This window comes from Mus caroli, chromosome 1 (assembly GCF_900094665.2).
Source record: "Mus caroli chromosome 1, CAROLI_EIJ_v1.1, whole genome shotgun sequence".
Taxonomy (NCBI): Eukaryota; Metazoa; Chordata; class Mammalia; order Rodentia; family Muridae; genus Mus; species Mus caroli.
The window spans coordinates 83075410-83091162 of NC_034570.1; the positions used below are offsets into that span (position 1 = coordinate 83075410).

A 15753-nucleotide genomic window follows, 5' to 3' on the forward strand; every position below is an offset into this window, starting at 1 on the left:
TCCACTTGTTTGAGAGGTGATAGGAAAGAAGACTCCTAATTCTTCACACACACACACACACACACACACACACACACACACACACACAGAGTTCATGGCTCCAATGCCAGTCATCTTGCCATGTTTTAATGGAGTTTTTTCAATAGATTTTTCTTCTTGGCTCTATCCCTTTAAGATCATTTCCTTGAACTGAGTCTCCTTAGAACCAGTTGTCATTATAAATGATCATTTCACTGAGGACAGTTCCAGAGGTGCCTCCTGCTCCCCTCCCAGAAGCAGACCACCCCCTGAACAGTGTAGGGTGGTCGTGACGTCACACTCTGACTAGTTCTGGGGTGTGTCTCCTACAGTTGTCCAGCATCCTGCTAACACTCCCATAAATGGTTCTTTCCACATATTGTCCTCAGACTCCCAGCCCAGGCATCCCCTGCTTCCTGTTGTCATGACAGGATGGAGTCATCTGAGGACAGAAGAGCTGTGGCAGAGAGCCAGCCACTTGCTGACTGTTCCTTCTGCCTTCCTTGGAGATCACACCTGGCACATGGCATCAGGAACAGATGAGGTAACTCTGGTCCTGAAGCAAATAGAGATCTGTCATGGTATGGGAGCCTGTGGAAGATCTCTTCTTCCAGGGTCTTATGCATTTTCAATCACTCCAGAATGGAGCAGAATGGAGCAGATTTTTGAAATAGATCGAGTGGTAAAAAGTGCAGAGCTCTGAATCAGCTACCCTGATAAGGTTTCTAGCCTTCTAGTGACCACACCTCCCCGTGAGAAGAGCTGGAGGAAGTAGAGATGGCTCTGTACATGGAAGACTTGGGGGCCATGGCTACCATCCAGACCTGCATCCTCAGGGGCCCACACTTTTTTAATAGCCTCAACCAGACTGGGAGATCATCACCACATACTGACCTTTTAAATCCTGGTCCTCAGCTTTATGTACATGATCTCTCAATGACATAATCAGAGCCCACTTCTTCTTTGCAGCTGTAGATAGAGCCCTGCTACTTTATCTCTTCGCATCCCTCTGGTTATGGTAGCCATGTGCTCCCCTAGCTGATGCTGTGTGTTAGTGTGCCTCCCATCTCGATGATAAAAAGCTCAGATAAGCATCTCATAATGAGAGAAGGCATATTTGGATGCATAGTCCTTTTGGCCTCTGGAAGCATATGCTCATGGTATCTTGTGATGGAGCAATGTAACTCCCCTCATGGCCAGGAGTGAAACAGAGAAAGGGGGAAGGGGTTGTTGTCTCACTATCCTCTTCAAAGAAATGCTCCCAGTGACTCCAAGATCCCACCACCAGTTCCCACCTCCTAAAGCTTCCAACAGCCCCCAAGAGTGCGAAAGTGGGACCTAAACGAACACATGAACTCTCTGGTGGATTTTTAAAGATCAGAATTATAATGTAATGGCAATTCCTTAAGGAATTGGAAAATATTTAACTCTTTTAAAAAATCTTTATACCTTATTTAAAAATATTTATTATTATTGAGTGTGTGTGTGTGTGTGTGTGTGTGTGCAGGTGCGCCAGCACTCTTGGAGTTCAGAGGTGGTGGATTCCAGAGATGGCGTTACAGGCAGTTGCTCTCTGAGCTTCCTGAAGTGGGTGGTAGGAACCAAACTCAGGTCCTTTTCAAGAGAACCATGGCCTTTACTGCCAAGGCATCTCTCCATCCCCTAATCTTTATAACCAGAACTTTAAACATAATTATTTCTAAACAGGTATCTCCATTATACTAAAATCATCAGCATTGGCTGTTACTGTCTTCAAGTGTTTAATATGTTTATCTAAAATGTGGGCTTTACCAGTGATGAACATTAAGAAAACAGAGCACACACAAGTTGACGGAAATCTGTCATGTCTACTGCCTTTCCATATAGCATTCAGTACACCAGTGTTATAGGCAAATATGGGGTCTGGTGGGCACTCCCAGAGATTTCTAGGTTCTTAAGTCCCTAAAAAAAGGATATAGACAGAGACATGTGGATAGGAACAGAAGAAGAGAGAGTTCAGTAAGGCAAAGATGCACTTCTGAGAGATGAAGTGGGGCAGAGCTGGAGAAAGGTCAAAGGCTCAGTGTGCATTAACCATAGACTGGAACACTTATACAGTGCATACATTCTGTTTGCCAGGACTCTGTTGTATGTCAACCTTGTGGGGAAGGGGGTTTCCAGGCTCCTTGCTTTTATATGCCAGTGTTGACTTCCATACTCCAAGCATAAAACTTCCTGGGGGGAAAAATGGCACAGGGTCAGCAGGCCTCCAAATCACTGGAGGGAAGTGAGTCACAGCATAATTGAGTAAGCAATGTGTACACAGTTCCAAGGAGGGAGCAGCCCATAGAGTTACAATATTCCAAATGGCTTCACTCAACAGTCAGAAGGCTATTAGGTCAGACACACGTGGGCAAGGGCTAGCTGTCAAGGCAACAGAAGATAGGCCAGGATAAAGTACCATTATACTCAGAACCTGCAACCTTCCAACCTCTTCCCAACCCCTGAAACTTTAATCAGTCAGTCAATTAGTCTGTAAGGGGACTTTATGAGAACTTTTGTTCACATGCGTTTGAGCAGGAGAACAAAAAGGTATGGTGTGTGCTTCAAAGAGAAGACGTTGGGCAGGGAATAGTGAAGGAGGACTTGCTTATCAGGAGACCAGGAAAGGTCAGGCACACCACTTGCCCAGGTTAGAGAGACTTCAATCACCTCACCTCGTGTGTGTGTGTGTGTGTGTGTGTGTGTGTGTGTGTGTGTGATGTACACAGGTACACAGGTACACAGGTACACAGGTGGTAACACTGTGCTGGTCTGCTGAGCCTGAGGCAGGCAGAGAGAGAAATAAGAGCTAGGTTTTCCAAAAGTTCAAGGCCAGCCTGGGCTCTTAGTAAGGCCTTGTCTCCCGGGGAAGTAAAAGGAGACCTGGGGGCACAGCTCAGTGCTAAAACTATGCACGAGGCCTGTGTTCCAGTCTCCAGTTCTGCCAGAGAAGACAGCAGAGGGGCAGGTGCTGGTGTCTGGACCATTGTTTCCTGCGTCTGAGCACTGATTAGGGTCTGGCTGGGTGTTTTTACCTCTCCTGCCCAGAACTGAAATTCAGGCACCCAGATTTGCAAAGTAGCAAGGAAACTTTATGCAAAAGCAAAGCCATACTACAGATCAGAAAGAAATATGCTGTCAAGAGTGACAGCTGGCCACATGAGCCAGCATACTCTAGAGCCCCAATTACTGTTTGGGGCTTTTAGGAGCTTCGAGAGGAGTCATATTGCTAAGGAGCACTGCATTCTGTTTTGATTGAAATTTTTTGCCGGACAGTGGTGGCACATGCCTTTAATCCCAGCACTTGGGAGGCAGAGGCAGGCGGGTTACTGAGTACAAGGCCAGCCTGGTCTACAGAGTGAGTTCCAGGACAGCCAGGGCTATACAGAGAAACCCTGTCTCGAAAAAAAACAAAACAAAACAAAAAACCAAAAAACAAAAAAAACCCAAAAACCAAAACAAAACACACATACACAAAACAAACAAACAAAAACAAAAAAACAAATTTAGTTATGTTACCTCCCTTTTCTATTGTGCATGTCTCAATATGTAAAATTATTGAATTTTATTAAATAATTTTATTATTAAAATGTATTTGATTTCAATCAAAAGCGTTCACAAGCACGCACAGGCAGAAGACAGTAAATAGGAGTTTCTCTCAGCAAATTCACTTAGGAGACATGGCTTCAATTCAGGCTAGATCAGACCTCTTGGCCTCATACTGCACCTAACTGGATTATCACTGAATAGAATCTGTTCGATGGTCCGCAGAGAGAGAAGAAACTTACCCCATTACTTGGAGAGGGTTTGTCTGCATGCAGTTCCATGCAGGTTGTGGACAGGGGTCCTGGTTTGCTGAAAATTGCTAGGTGGTTTTTAATTTAATTTAATTTTATTTTTCAGAAAAAGGTGTGTGTGTGTGTGTGTGTGTGTGTGTGTGCGTGCGCGCGTGCGCATAGTAGGTGTAGGTGAGAGTCTCAGGCTGCTAAGTGATTTGTTAGAAGAGGGGTGTGTGCGTAACCCAAACCAAGAAGTTTCAGGTTTGGAGTTTCTTCGACTTGTATGTAACACCTTAGCTTAGAAGAAGTACAGTTCAGCGTTCTCAAAACACGTGGAGGTCCAACGGTTTTACTGTTCTCCCACGGCAACTTTGGTTGTGAAAAATGCAGTCCCGTTATCACTTTCCCGTGCGGAGAATCCGAGCCGCAGCCGAGCCCTTCCGGATCGCAGTGTTCTGACTCAGAAAGCCGGTTCGTCCAAGCCTGGGGCGGGTCCTCCAGAGCACCGAGACGGTGGGGCAGAGCGCTCGCCGCCCTTGTCCTCCGCTACGGCGTCGCTCGGGAAGTGACGACACGCTCGCCCATGCGTACTGAGAGGCAGCTCCTTTACGTCATCGCGGGCGCGACGCCCCGAGGGCCAGCTTGTGCTTTGGTCTGGCCGAGGTGGTGGCGGCGAGAGCGGCCGGGAAGATGCCAGTGGCGGTGATGGCGGACAACGCCTTCAGTTTCAGAAAGCTGTTGGATCAGTGCGAGAACCAGGAGCTCGAGGTAGCGCCTCAGGGTGGGGCGGTCGGGTGGGCGCCGTTTCCAGGGTAACGGGCCGGGCCGCGGCCTGCGGGGCGCAGTCCGGGTTCATCAAGAGATGCTGCTTCCATTTGTAACGTTAAGAAGTTCGCTAAATAGGCTGGGCGCAGTGGCACAGGAATCCGGTGGGCACACGTCAGGCGGAGGCGGGAGGATTGCCGGCGAATTCGAAGCGAGCTTGAACTATGAAAACCCAAAAATTAAAAAAAAAAATTAAAAAAAAGAAAGAAAGATAAAAGAAAAAGGAAAAAAAAAAGGAGGGCGGGGCTCACGCTCTAAAGGAGACAGCAGCAGCTTGCGGATGAGCCTTTAGCAGACCTTGCTGAATGAATAAAGATTGAAGAGACAGGCCTCTATAACTACCTTTTGGTAGTCTTCTGTCTTAAGCTTACTTAAGCTTTTAAAATAACGGCCAGAAAAATAGTGCATTAAGAACCTGTTGGAAGTAGTCCCCCCCCCCTTTTTTTTAATTTGAGACCTTCCGAGGTAATGTCACTTACATATTTGTGACTATGGAAAGAAACTGATACCCAGCTGGAGATAAATGACAGCTCACAACAGATCTAAATTCAGGTTTTAACCTTTGATACTTACCTAAGCATTTTTCTGCATCTATAGTAGTGCTGGAAAACTTACTTTTTAAGTTTTAATTTTCTCTTTTCTGAAAGTGTATTAGGCAGTGAGGTTTCCCCCTCTCTTTTCCCTCTGTAGGCTCCTGGAGGAATTGCCACGCCGCCAGTGTACGGTCAGCTTCTAGCTTTGTACCTGCTCCAGAACGACATGTAAGTGGCGCCTGTTATATCTGTTTCCCTTTGTCATAATTAAGAATATATAAGCTCGATTTTTTTTTTTTTGGTCGTGTAGGTTTTACATACACCTAAAAACATGGTAAGTTCTTGTGAGAAATTAGCATCAAGAACCAGTGGAGTCTAAAAAAAAATCATTTTTTTTTCTTTTTACTTATATTTACTCAGAAACTGGGTGGTGGTGGTGGTGGTGCACACCTTTAATCCCCCCCACTTGGGAGCCAGAGGCAGGCAGATCTCTGAGTTTGAGGTCAGTGTGGTCTACAGGTCCAGCTCCAGTACAGCCAGGGATACAGAGAGAAACCCTATCTAAAACAAACAAACAAACAAACAAATAAAACCAAAGCAAATGTATATGTACTCAGTAGGAGCAAAGAAGCTGGGACTGGGAGGGATCACTGGGAGAGCCAAGGGAGGTAGACATGTTTGAATTAGTCTTCCTGGGTGGGAGGCAGGAGCTTGAGAGGGCTAGAGAATAGAGGCCTGGTGCAGTTCCAAACCTACTGTGATATTTTTACAGAAACTACACTGAGTTTCTTCATTATACATATAATCGTGTGTCTTATGATTGCTCCAGCCCCTTAGGCTTTGTACTCACTAGGAGAAGGGCTCCAGATTATAACAGTACAGTGTATGCATGTATTTTGAGGGATACTCAAAGCCTTGAAATGGACACATTGTTTGTATCTGAGTGGTTCTGTGTAATTCTGTGGTTTGAATATGTTGCTATGGTTTAGGATCTGAATTGTTAGTTTAAAAAGAATTCATCAAAAAAAATTTTTTTTAATTAACCTGAAAAAAAGTTATTTCATGTCCTTCTTTTTTTTTTTTTTTTTGGAAATTGCTTTTCCTCAACAAATTCATATAAAACTGAGTTGTGCCATGGCCTGTTTTGGTGTTTCGGCCTGTCATTTTATGTATTGACTGAGATGACTTGTTTGTAACTGATCTTTGTGTAAATCAGGAATAATGCAAGATATCTGTGGAAGAGGATACCACCTGCTATAAAGTCTGTAAGTAATCCTGCTGCTTTTAGAATACTGGCATTTACTTAAATGACAGCCTACAAGTCCTCTTTCTTCCCCATATATATCACAGGAACCGTTGTTAAGTGAAGGTTAAAGTTCCAAACCATCTGTTTCCCTAATGGAATGGTTCATGTGCTGATGGTCTCACAAGGCCTGCCATGCTGATGTGAACTGGCCAGTTCGGTACAGAGGGGGCTGAGGGGCTGAGGCATTTCAGCAGACTACTTGATTTGCTGTAATGATAGCTATTTGTAAACTGGCATTGTTTACACAGATATTCACTGCATTAAGATCACTGTTTTAATTAGATGTCTTACTTGGGATGAAGATGAAATAAATGAAATAACCTGTGAAAAGTGTCTTGCCAGGTAGAAGGAAGTAAGACTTATTTCACTTGCTTCCTTTTCCATTCTGTTTGTAAGAATGGAGCCGGAGACAGGAGGTGCAGGCGATAAGAATGAAACAGCTCAGCTGATAAGAGTGGGAGCCGTGCAAGTAGGCTCTAATTGACAGGACCTTGTTAATCAGCTTTCTGCTAGTTTTCTTCCATGGAGAAGTGCTAGCGTCTTAAATTTAAACAGCAGTGCCTACAATAATTGATCCCAAGTCTTCATTCTGAAATATATTTTACTTTCTCATGCTTTCATTTGTAGTTGCAATAAAAACATTAATTATAGAAATTGTTAATATAACTGCTCACAGCATTTTAGAATCAGGCAGATCCAACCTTTGGACATTGCAGAACAATGTTATCATCTGCAGAGTTCATAGTCTAGAACTGGGCATGCAAGTTACTGAAAAGGAAGGTTTCCCAGTTTATACCTGCTCTTAGCCCTGCGGCCTGCAGGCTGAATGGAGACACCTCTTAGAAAAGTAATTTCATCTCCTAAAATGAATGAGTAGAGTATATTTTAATGATACAGCTAACAAATTTCGTCATTTCTGATATTTTTAAAGATATGATCATTATTAATTACAGTGAATGCTTTCAAAGACAACAATTTTTATTGCAGGCAAATTCTGAACTTGGGGGAATTTGGTCAGTTGGACAGCGAATCTGGCAAAGAGATTTCCCTGGGATCTATACGACCATCAACGCCCACCAGTGGTCAGAGACTGTGCAGCCGATCATGGAAGCCCTTAGAGGTAGTGTCTCCTTGTAGTTAAGTCATGTTGCATTAAGGCTGTCCTTGGAGCGTGTACTGATAAAGTGCACAGCTCTGATCTGGGGCCTCCCTTTGAGACTTGAGCTAGATCTCAGCTGATTGTGATTCTTCATCTCAGTACTGGGCATTCTGGGGAATAGACCAGGAGCAGAGGGTGTTACTGTGGATTCCAGGTCGCAGTTAGCTCATTGGCAGTATCTTTTATCCTCTTCATCATTACTTTTGTGGTAACAGAAAGTTTGTGACAGTCTCTCTGTGTAGTCCATACTGTCCTGTCCTTTTTCGGTTACTGGTGTGTTTCACATGTGGCCTTGTGAAGTGTTCTTTGCTGCTAACATGAAACCAGGCAATAATCGAAAGGTCGTGGTTTCTGCAGGTCAAGACTTTTTGTCTGTGTATTTGAAAGTAGCAACTAGACTTTGGACTTTGTCAACCTTGGTCTTTGATAGCTGTTATGTCCCCTCTATACATCTTGTAAAAGGAACTGTCACAGAGCCTTGAGGCTCAGTTGTGTAAGGTTAGAGGCTGGCATGGTGTGGCCCTGACACATGATAGCTCTGCCCCTGCCGCCTTCCTTTCTCATGTTGCCATGCTTTGGGTCTTTCTGGGTCACTCGGGTTCTTTTTATTGTTCAGGGGATCCAATCCAGGCAAGCAGCATTGTATCCTCTGGGAGTGGACTCACTGACATTTCTGAGCCACCCAGCATGGGAGGTAGGAAACAGATTCCAGTCCTGTAAGAGCAGAATGCATACACACTCTTTGTGGGCCCACCACACAGATCATACAGTGAGCTCTTAGTTGTTCTTCCTGTCACCTCGTTTCTGTAGTGAACACTTTCCTTTAGTGGGTATTCCGTAAGTTAGTGGGCAGGTCCTTCTCAGCATGGTAAGGACATGGGTGTGCCAGGCAGCAGAGGGTAAGGATTGCTGGGGAGCTGCACCAATCAGCTCTTAGCAGCAGTACCTGGACCAGCATTCAACACAACAGTATACACAACAAAACAGAGACAGCTGCTGTGAGTAAACACGAGCAGGATTTCAGGGTAGGTGGGGTGAGAAGGGGGAGTATGGAATGAGGCCATGTGAATGCCCTGAAGCAGCCTGAAAGCTAGTCTAGGAAACATCACTGGGGGAGTCACCAGAACGTAGGATTGACAGATTGGCTTCAGCCTGGTAACTATGTGGTGAACACGCAAGCTGCCTTCTCCAGGTTGGACTACAAGCTCATTGGCAGGATTTGGGTAGGAGCTCCTAACTCATCCAGCAAGTGTTCTTAAGTGTATTTTATTTTTTCTAGTACCACCTTGCACCTATGAAATTAAGAGCTGCTTCCAGCCTGCTGGAGCTTGGTCTCTGGAGCCAGGCTTTTGAATTTTCATTCTGGTGCATCCACCTGCTGGCCTTCATTTGCTTGTTAAAAGACAAAATTGAAGGGTCACGTGTAAGCACTGGCCATGCCTGCCTGACACACTGTTCTGTTCTGTGCGTACAGATTTTCTTGAGACTGAACTGGTTCCGACTCCTAAATGGTACATGCATCTTTTTCTCTGTAAAATGCCACATGGGAATGGCATCTTAGAACAGGTTGAAATTGTTCAGAGTTTGAAGTTTTGCTTCCCAGTGTATGATTAACTTGCTAGTTAAGAAAAAGCACAGCCTCGACTCTTGAAGGTCCCACAGCATCCCCAAACAGCACCACTAGCTGGGGACCAAAAGTTAAGACCTGTTGGGGCAGAGTGTATTCAAACGATAGCAACTTGAGTTCTGTGTGGCCAGTCAGTTCTACTAGGAAATCCGACATCTTGGCTGAAGAGCCTGGTGTGGGAGAGCTGTTACAGAAAGCCAGAAAGGGCTGGCAAAGCACTGAGGAGTCCTTGCTCCAGCAGCCACTCCTCACACAGAGCCTGAGGGGTGGGCTGCGCCTGGAGAACAGGACTGATTACAAAGCTGTGGAGGGATGGCAGCTAGAGCAAGTTGGGGAGCAAGGGTGTGGCTGCTGATTGTCACTAGAATGCAGACTGTCAGCATCCACTGTCAGCCTGCTTCTGCCTGTTAGACCTCTCCTGCCTCTCCACAACCTGCTGCTCTTCTCCTCCATTCACGTTTGGGTCCTGTCTGTTCTCTACTCCAAAAATCTGACCAAAATATTTGAATAAGACTGATTTTAGATGGTGTGAGGTTTGGTGCATGCTCTGTGCTGCCTGCGTGTTCCTGCCACTGCTGCCTTGCTTTTTCACTGAATGCCTATCTGTCATAGGGAAGTCCCTGCACCTCTGAGACATTCTAAAGGTCGACTGGAGGTTGGTAAACTCAAGCAAGGGGCAGTGGTGGCATCAGGCTCAGTGGGAAATGAGGGAATGAAACATAGTGTCAGTGTGTTATTCATGTGTGTGACTGCACACACCATGGTGTGCATGCAGGGGTCGGAGGGTTCTCTCCTTCCATCTTTACATGAGCACTGGGGACAAACTCAGGCTTCCAGGCTTGGTTGGTAGCAGGCACCTTTACAGAGCCATTGTATCTGCAGTGTTTGAGACCTGTGAGAAAGCCTATGGCTGAGGGCATGCCCCATTTTGGTTCCAGCAGTGCTGTCAGTAAGACCATGTTCACAGGGATACTGCAAGGGCCGTGCTTCAGACAATGAAACAGTGGGGCCCAGAGCTCAAGAGTGGAATGTGTTCAGCCCTCAACTGTGGACTATAAAATCTGAATATTTCTTACTCCGGTTGGCAGCCTTCTGGAGGAGCCCTTGTATTACCAAAAGGACACCGACCAGGAAGACTGGCTGTGTTGGATGGGGCAGTTGTCTCATTCAGGAATTTTCTTAATGTAGGTGTATGAGCGTAGGGAAATGCAGAAGGCTGTTTGCAGGGAGCGCTCTTGTGCTGGGGGCTGGCAGCACCTTCTCTTGAGAGTCAGACCTTCAGGCTGGGGTGTTTAGAATGCACACTTGGAAGATAGGAGCAGGTGCTAGGGTAAGGTGTGTGCACCTGCCCCGAGGGAGTCCTTTATTGGAGACCCTCCAGAGAAGACAGCGGCCGTGTCCCTTTTTATTTCCCTTCTTCTAGTGTTTGCAAGGGAAATAAAGCAAAGGAAAATTAAAGGGCTCATACCTTAAATTCATGAATGTTTGCTTTCCTGTGACTGGAGTCTTGTAGGTGTTGTTTTCTATGTCTGTAGCTTTTGTCCCTGCACAATCTGATGTGAGAAATATGTGCTGTCGTAGGGGTCCCTCATACCTTCTGGGCATGCAGGTGGGTCTGCTTGGGTGGGTCTAGTCTTGCCTGTAAACAAAACCTGGATGACTGAGCTGTGTTTAAGAGTCCTGTTCTCTTCCTTCCTGTTGCCAATCCTCCCCTTTCACAATAGATGCAACGAGGAGACGTGCCTTTGCCCTGGTCTCTCAAGCTTATACCTCCATCATCGCAGATGATTTTGCAGCGTTTGTCGGACTTCCTGTGGAAGAGGCTGTGAAAGGTACTTGGAGCTTGCTGGTTACTATAGGGACAGAAATCCTATAAGCCATAGGTTCACTCTGGCTCTGGAACTCTAGAACAAGAATTATTTTGCACTTTAGGTGATGGGTTTATTTAGGAAGTGATAAAAAGCACATCTCACATCGTACCTCTATGTAGCACCTGTAATCACGCCCAGGAGCATGCCTGTAGCAGCTGTGTAGAATCTGCACAGCTACTTAAGAAAGCATTTCTCAACTGTCCAAGTTATCCAGGTTAAGAAACCCTTACCACTCAAAACTTTACAAAGTCCCATGCCTGCTGAGACTCTTAACCCAGCGGTAGAACACTGCATGTGCTTGCTTACATTGTTTTATGGTGATTGACATTTTTGATTCTCCAACCCCAAGAGTGTCGATTCTTATTCTTAAGTTTCCACGGGGACAGCAGGTGCTGGAGGTTTATGGGTGGCAGTGTTCTATTTTGTGGGCAGTTGGTTTGGGGATGGGGCATTAAACCCAGGGGCTCCTGCATGCACCTGCTGTCATTATTACTAAGAGAATGCCGTGAGGGCCATCACAGAACTTTCTCGTGTCTGTGTGGAATTAGACTACTCAGGTACTGCTACCAAAGACCACGCATGTCAGGGACTGCATCGGCCTCAGAGAGGCTTTTGGTATATTTCCGAATATCTAAACTAAGTTCCCTGTAGTAACCGTCTAGTAAATGCACAGCACCTGGCCTGAGCCTGGTGAGAGAGAGGCAGGGCTGGGTCATGCAGCCGCTGCTTGTGCCCTTCTCCCATCTCTGTGAACTCTGCACTTTCAGGCGTGTTGGAACAAGGATGGCAGGCCGACTCCACCACAAGAATGGTTCTTCCCAGGAAGCCAGGTAGGTGGGACCTCAGACACATGACATGGAAGCAGTGGACAGTTGACATGAGAGCAGAGTGACATTTGAAGGTCACCTACGTGAAACCCCTGTGACTGACTAGATCAGTCGCTTGGCTCTCCTTTCAGGTCAGTCCCCTGCCCTGCCCCTTCAGCTCACCCTCAGGAGACCAGCCGTGTTCATTCCTGTGTATGCTCCTTCCTCCTATGTACAGGAGTGTCCTTTCTGCAGTCTTCAGAGCCAGATGTTCTGCCCTTATCACCATCCTCCTGCATCAACCCTACTTCCCTTCCCTTGCTCTGGGCATCTGCTGTCTAGACAGATGTCAGTGCTCAGCCCCACAGTTGTAGATTATAAGGAAGACTGAACAGCTAAAGTGTTTAAAGAGGGACACATTCATATCTCCATTCAAGAACCAAGTGTTTGTTGTGGGGGTGAGGCGTTACGGCCTTGACATGGCTTCTCATGCTTGTATGTAACTGTCTTTTTCTTTTTTTGTTTAGCCTCAGGAGCCCTGGATGTCTCCTTGAACAGGTTTATCCCCTTATCAGGTACATGTTTTCTTGTGGACATTTTAAGTGTTGCATTGTTTGCTGATCTATCCTGTAATGTGTAGTGATACGCATGGCTACAAGAAGGGAACTGTTGGCTCCCCTGCAGCTTAGCTGGAGTGGTGGCTCCTGATGTCTAGCCACAGAGCCTGCCTGTCCTCCTTTGAAGGTCTCTGGGTTCTGGACTGTATTCTGAGGGCCTCCTCAGCCTGGTGTGCCCAATCCAGCATTAGTGCAGTATTCTGGTTGGACCAGGCAAATGAGATGCACTTTAGAACTGTTCGTTACTCAAGTCCTCCAAGTAGGGGCTGTCCAGACAGAGCTGGGATCTGAAGAGATGCTGACAGACATTATTGAGTCTTTACATAGCCTGCTGCAGCATCAGCAGCTGTCCCGACCATGTCTATCTGACACAACCAGCCTGCTAAAATGGAGACTTCATGCCTGCTGTTGAGAACTGTCCAGGCCTCTGGCAGGCATGATTTTTGTGTAAAATTAGGTGCACTAAGAAATTTAAAGACCTCCACAGGCTGGTGGCCAGGGGATGCTCTTCTAACGCGTCTATCCCTCTTTGTCATGCAGAGCCTGCCCCGGTTCCGCCAATCCCCAACGAGCAGCAGCTCGCCCGGCTCACCGATTATGTGGCTTTCCTGGAAAACTGATCGACCACTCTGAGTTCAAGTTCCACCTTCAGTCCCTGTCACTGGCAAACAGACATGGAGTTTTATTCTGAGTTCAGAACAGGGTGAGCGCCTCTGTGTCCTTTGGGTGTGATAAAATGCACATAGAAGATGAAGCGCATTGTACAGTTTTCTCCTCAGACACTTTTGAATGTCCTTGGAGCAGTTTTCATTTGTATTGATCACTTTGGTTGGAGCCATCAGTATTACACATCGAGTTTCTGTCAAGGACTGGACTCTGAACACAAGCTGTCCTGCTTCAAGTAGCAGAGGGTGCTGTGGCATACACCACGCTCCTGTGTGCCGCTGGCCTCTAGCTGAAGTGATGTGCTTGGGATTTGAGGAGGACTGTCCCCGGTGGTGCCCTCCCCACATTGTCACTCACGCTCTGGAGAGTGTGCTCTTCCTCCCATCCCAGAACAAGGAAGCAGTGATGTAGCATCAGAAAGCTGCGTGGTGGCAGACCGTCCCCTGGAGGGGAGCTTGTCAATGCTCCATTTGTTTTCCCAGTGTGTGCAAGCATCCATTGCGTGAGACAGACAGTCTGCAGTGAGAACTCAACTTAGGTGTTCTTGGGAAACTCCAAGTTCTGATGCCTCCTTAGAGAAGAAGGAGGGAGCGGAGTGCAGTGTGTGCTGTGCTGAAGGAGCTCCTGGCCTAAGAGATGGACTGCAGCCCTCCTGCCTGCTGCGCATCCACATCCTGAGGAGAAATGCCGAATGCATCTATTTTTGTTCTTGTATGGCAGCCCTTGAAGATTTGAGGTGGTTAATGTATCTTCAGGTTAAAACAGCCCTAGTTCATTTATTCTGCATTTGTTCAATAAATATTTAATTGAATTCGTAAACTGTTTCATCTAAAGCTGGCTCTAGAAATTTCATATCTTGGTCTTAACTGTGGGTACATTATAAGTTTGTCCTTTTCTCAAAAATACTTCAAGTTTAAAAACTTTTCTCCTTTTTATTTTTTGGGAATTTTATACATGCCTATAACCTGTTTAGATCAAACTCACCCTCCTTTTCCTCTGACCCCTCGCCTAGAATTTCTTAATTAAAAAGAAACTGTCTCACCTCTGACTTTGTAGTGGGTTACCTAATTCCTGTTTTCATTGACTTATTGGCACTTTTAAAAATCATTTGGAAATATTTTTAAATTGGCCTTTTACTTAATCCTGGGAAATGCTGTTAAAATGTAACAGTTGAGAAAAGCCTTCAGAAGTCAAAGTGTTGAGAATAAGGGTAGTAAAGCCAGCAGTGTTGCTACCAGGTACACAGTACACAGTTTTGTGGATGGCTCCTGTTTCTAATAGCGCATTGGGATGGACCCAGCTGTGTCCTGTCAGGGTTGGTGATGTAGTTTGTGAGTAACTGAGCTAGGAATGGAGTGAGGTGATCCCGTGCTGAGGAGCATGGTGTGAATGTGAGGATAACGAGGCAGAGGGCTTTCAGCTGCACGTGCCCTTGCCTGTGTGGCAAGGCCCTGAACTACATGGGAAAGAGTTGTGTCAGGAGACTTGATAAGACTGTATTGCCAGTGGTTTAATAGTACCTGGGGCTGGAAGTGTAGTCTGGGCTCCACAGGAAGGACATGGCAGCCCCATCTTTCTATCTCGGTCTCCTCAGCACACAGAGCTTCTCTCCCAGGCGCAGACAGATCCCACTTCACATCTGTGGCTCTTGGTGGACATCTCCTATATTTGGTCCCACCATCTCCTATATTCTGGAGTCTCCATTGTAACTGAGGCTTCCCCTTCACAGCTATAGGTGGTGGCTTCTCAGGGCCTCTTCACATCTACCACAGGGTACCTGACCTCAGCTGTTCTTCATGACTTCCCTCAGTCTTTGCTCTTTACATTCAAAACCAGGATCTTACAGATGACACGATACTGCCAGGGTCTGCTGCTGGTTTGAGAGATTGCCTCCTTGGACTATAGCTGATAAGCTGTGCTGACTGAGAAAACACTTCTCTTGCTCCAGGGAAGTGCTGGAGGCTTCTCTGCCATGATGCTGATCTCTGACAGTTACAGCTGCTGCTTCAGCACCAGCCCATCATCACCTCTCTCAAAATTGCCTCTACCAACAAACCAGTCAGTTTTCTTTAGGTTCAACTCCATTTACGCTCTCGGGATACAAGCAGAATGAAGCCAGAGTCTTGGCCAGAATACCACACAGATGGCCACCAGCCCAGTTACTGATGGACGCTGTGTTTCCCATTGAGACCTTGTAAGCCAGACCTCTGCTGTTCATGTTTCTGGCACTATTACCATTCCACAGCTCCACAGAGCTATTGAGCCCTGTGTCCAGCATTCCACCATTTCCCCAATCCAACAGGACATACACCCCCACAGACTTCCCTTGAAAAAAGGCCCTTAAAAGCCATGTGGTCAGGTCACAGCAACACCTCTACCTTCCTCAGTACCAAGTTCCACCCTCGCTTTATTCTATTGGTCGGGACACCTTAGGGGAGAAAAGGTCTATGTTAGCTCACAATTCCAAGTTAGAATTTGTTGTTAGAGGGCAGTTGAGGTAGGAACGTGAAACAGTCAAGAAACCA

At 46.3% G+C, this 15753-nt stretch overlaps 1 protein-coding gene across 1 annotated transcript; it reads left to right on the top strand.

The window, feature by feature from the left end:
- Nucleotides 1-3948: 3948 nt before the first annotated feature.
- Nucleotides 3949-14276, top strand: Cops8 (COP9 signalosome subunit 8). The gene is made up of 8 exons (XM_021157953.1): nt 3949-4586; nt 5334-5404; nt 6393-6441; nt 7470-7602; nt 10993-11100; nt 11907-11969; nt 12473-12520; nt 13103-14276. The coding sequence occupies exons 1-8, from the start codon at nt 4509-4511 to the stop codon at nt 13180-13182; spliced, it is 630 nt and encodes a 209-aa protein (XP_021013612.1). The 5' UTR covers nt 3949-4508; the 3' UTR covers nt 13183-14276.
- The last annotated feature ends 1477 nt before the right edge of the window (nt 14277-15753 follow it).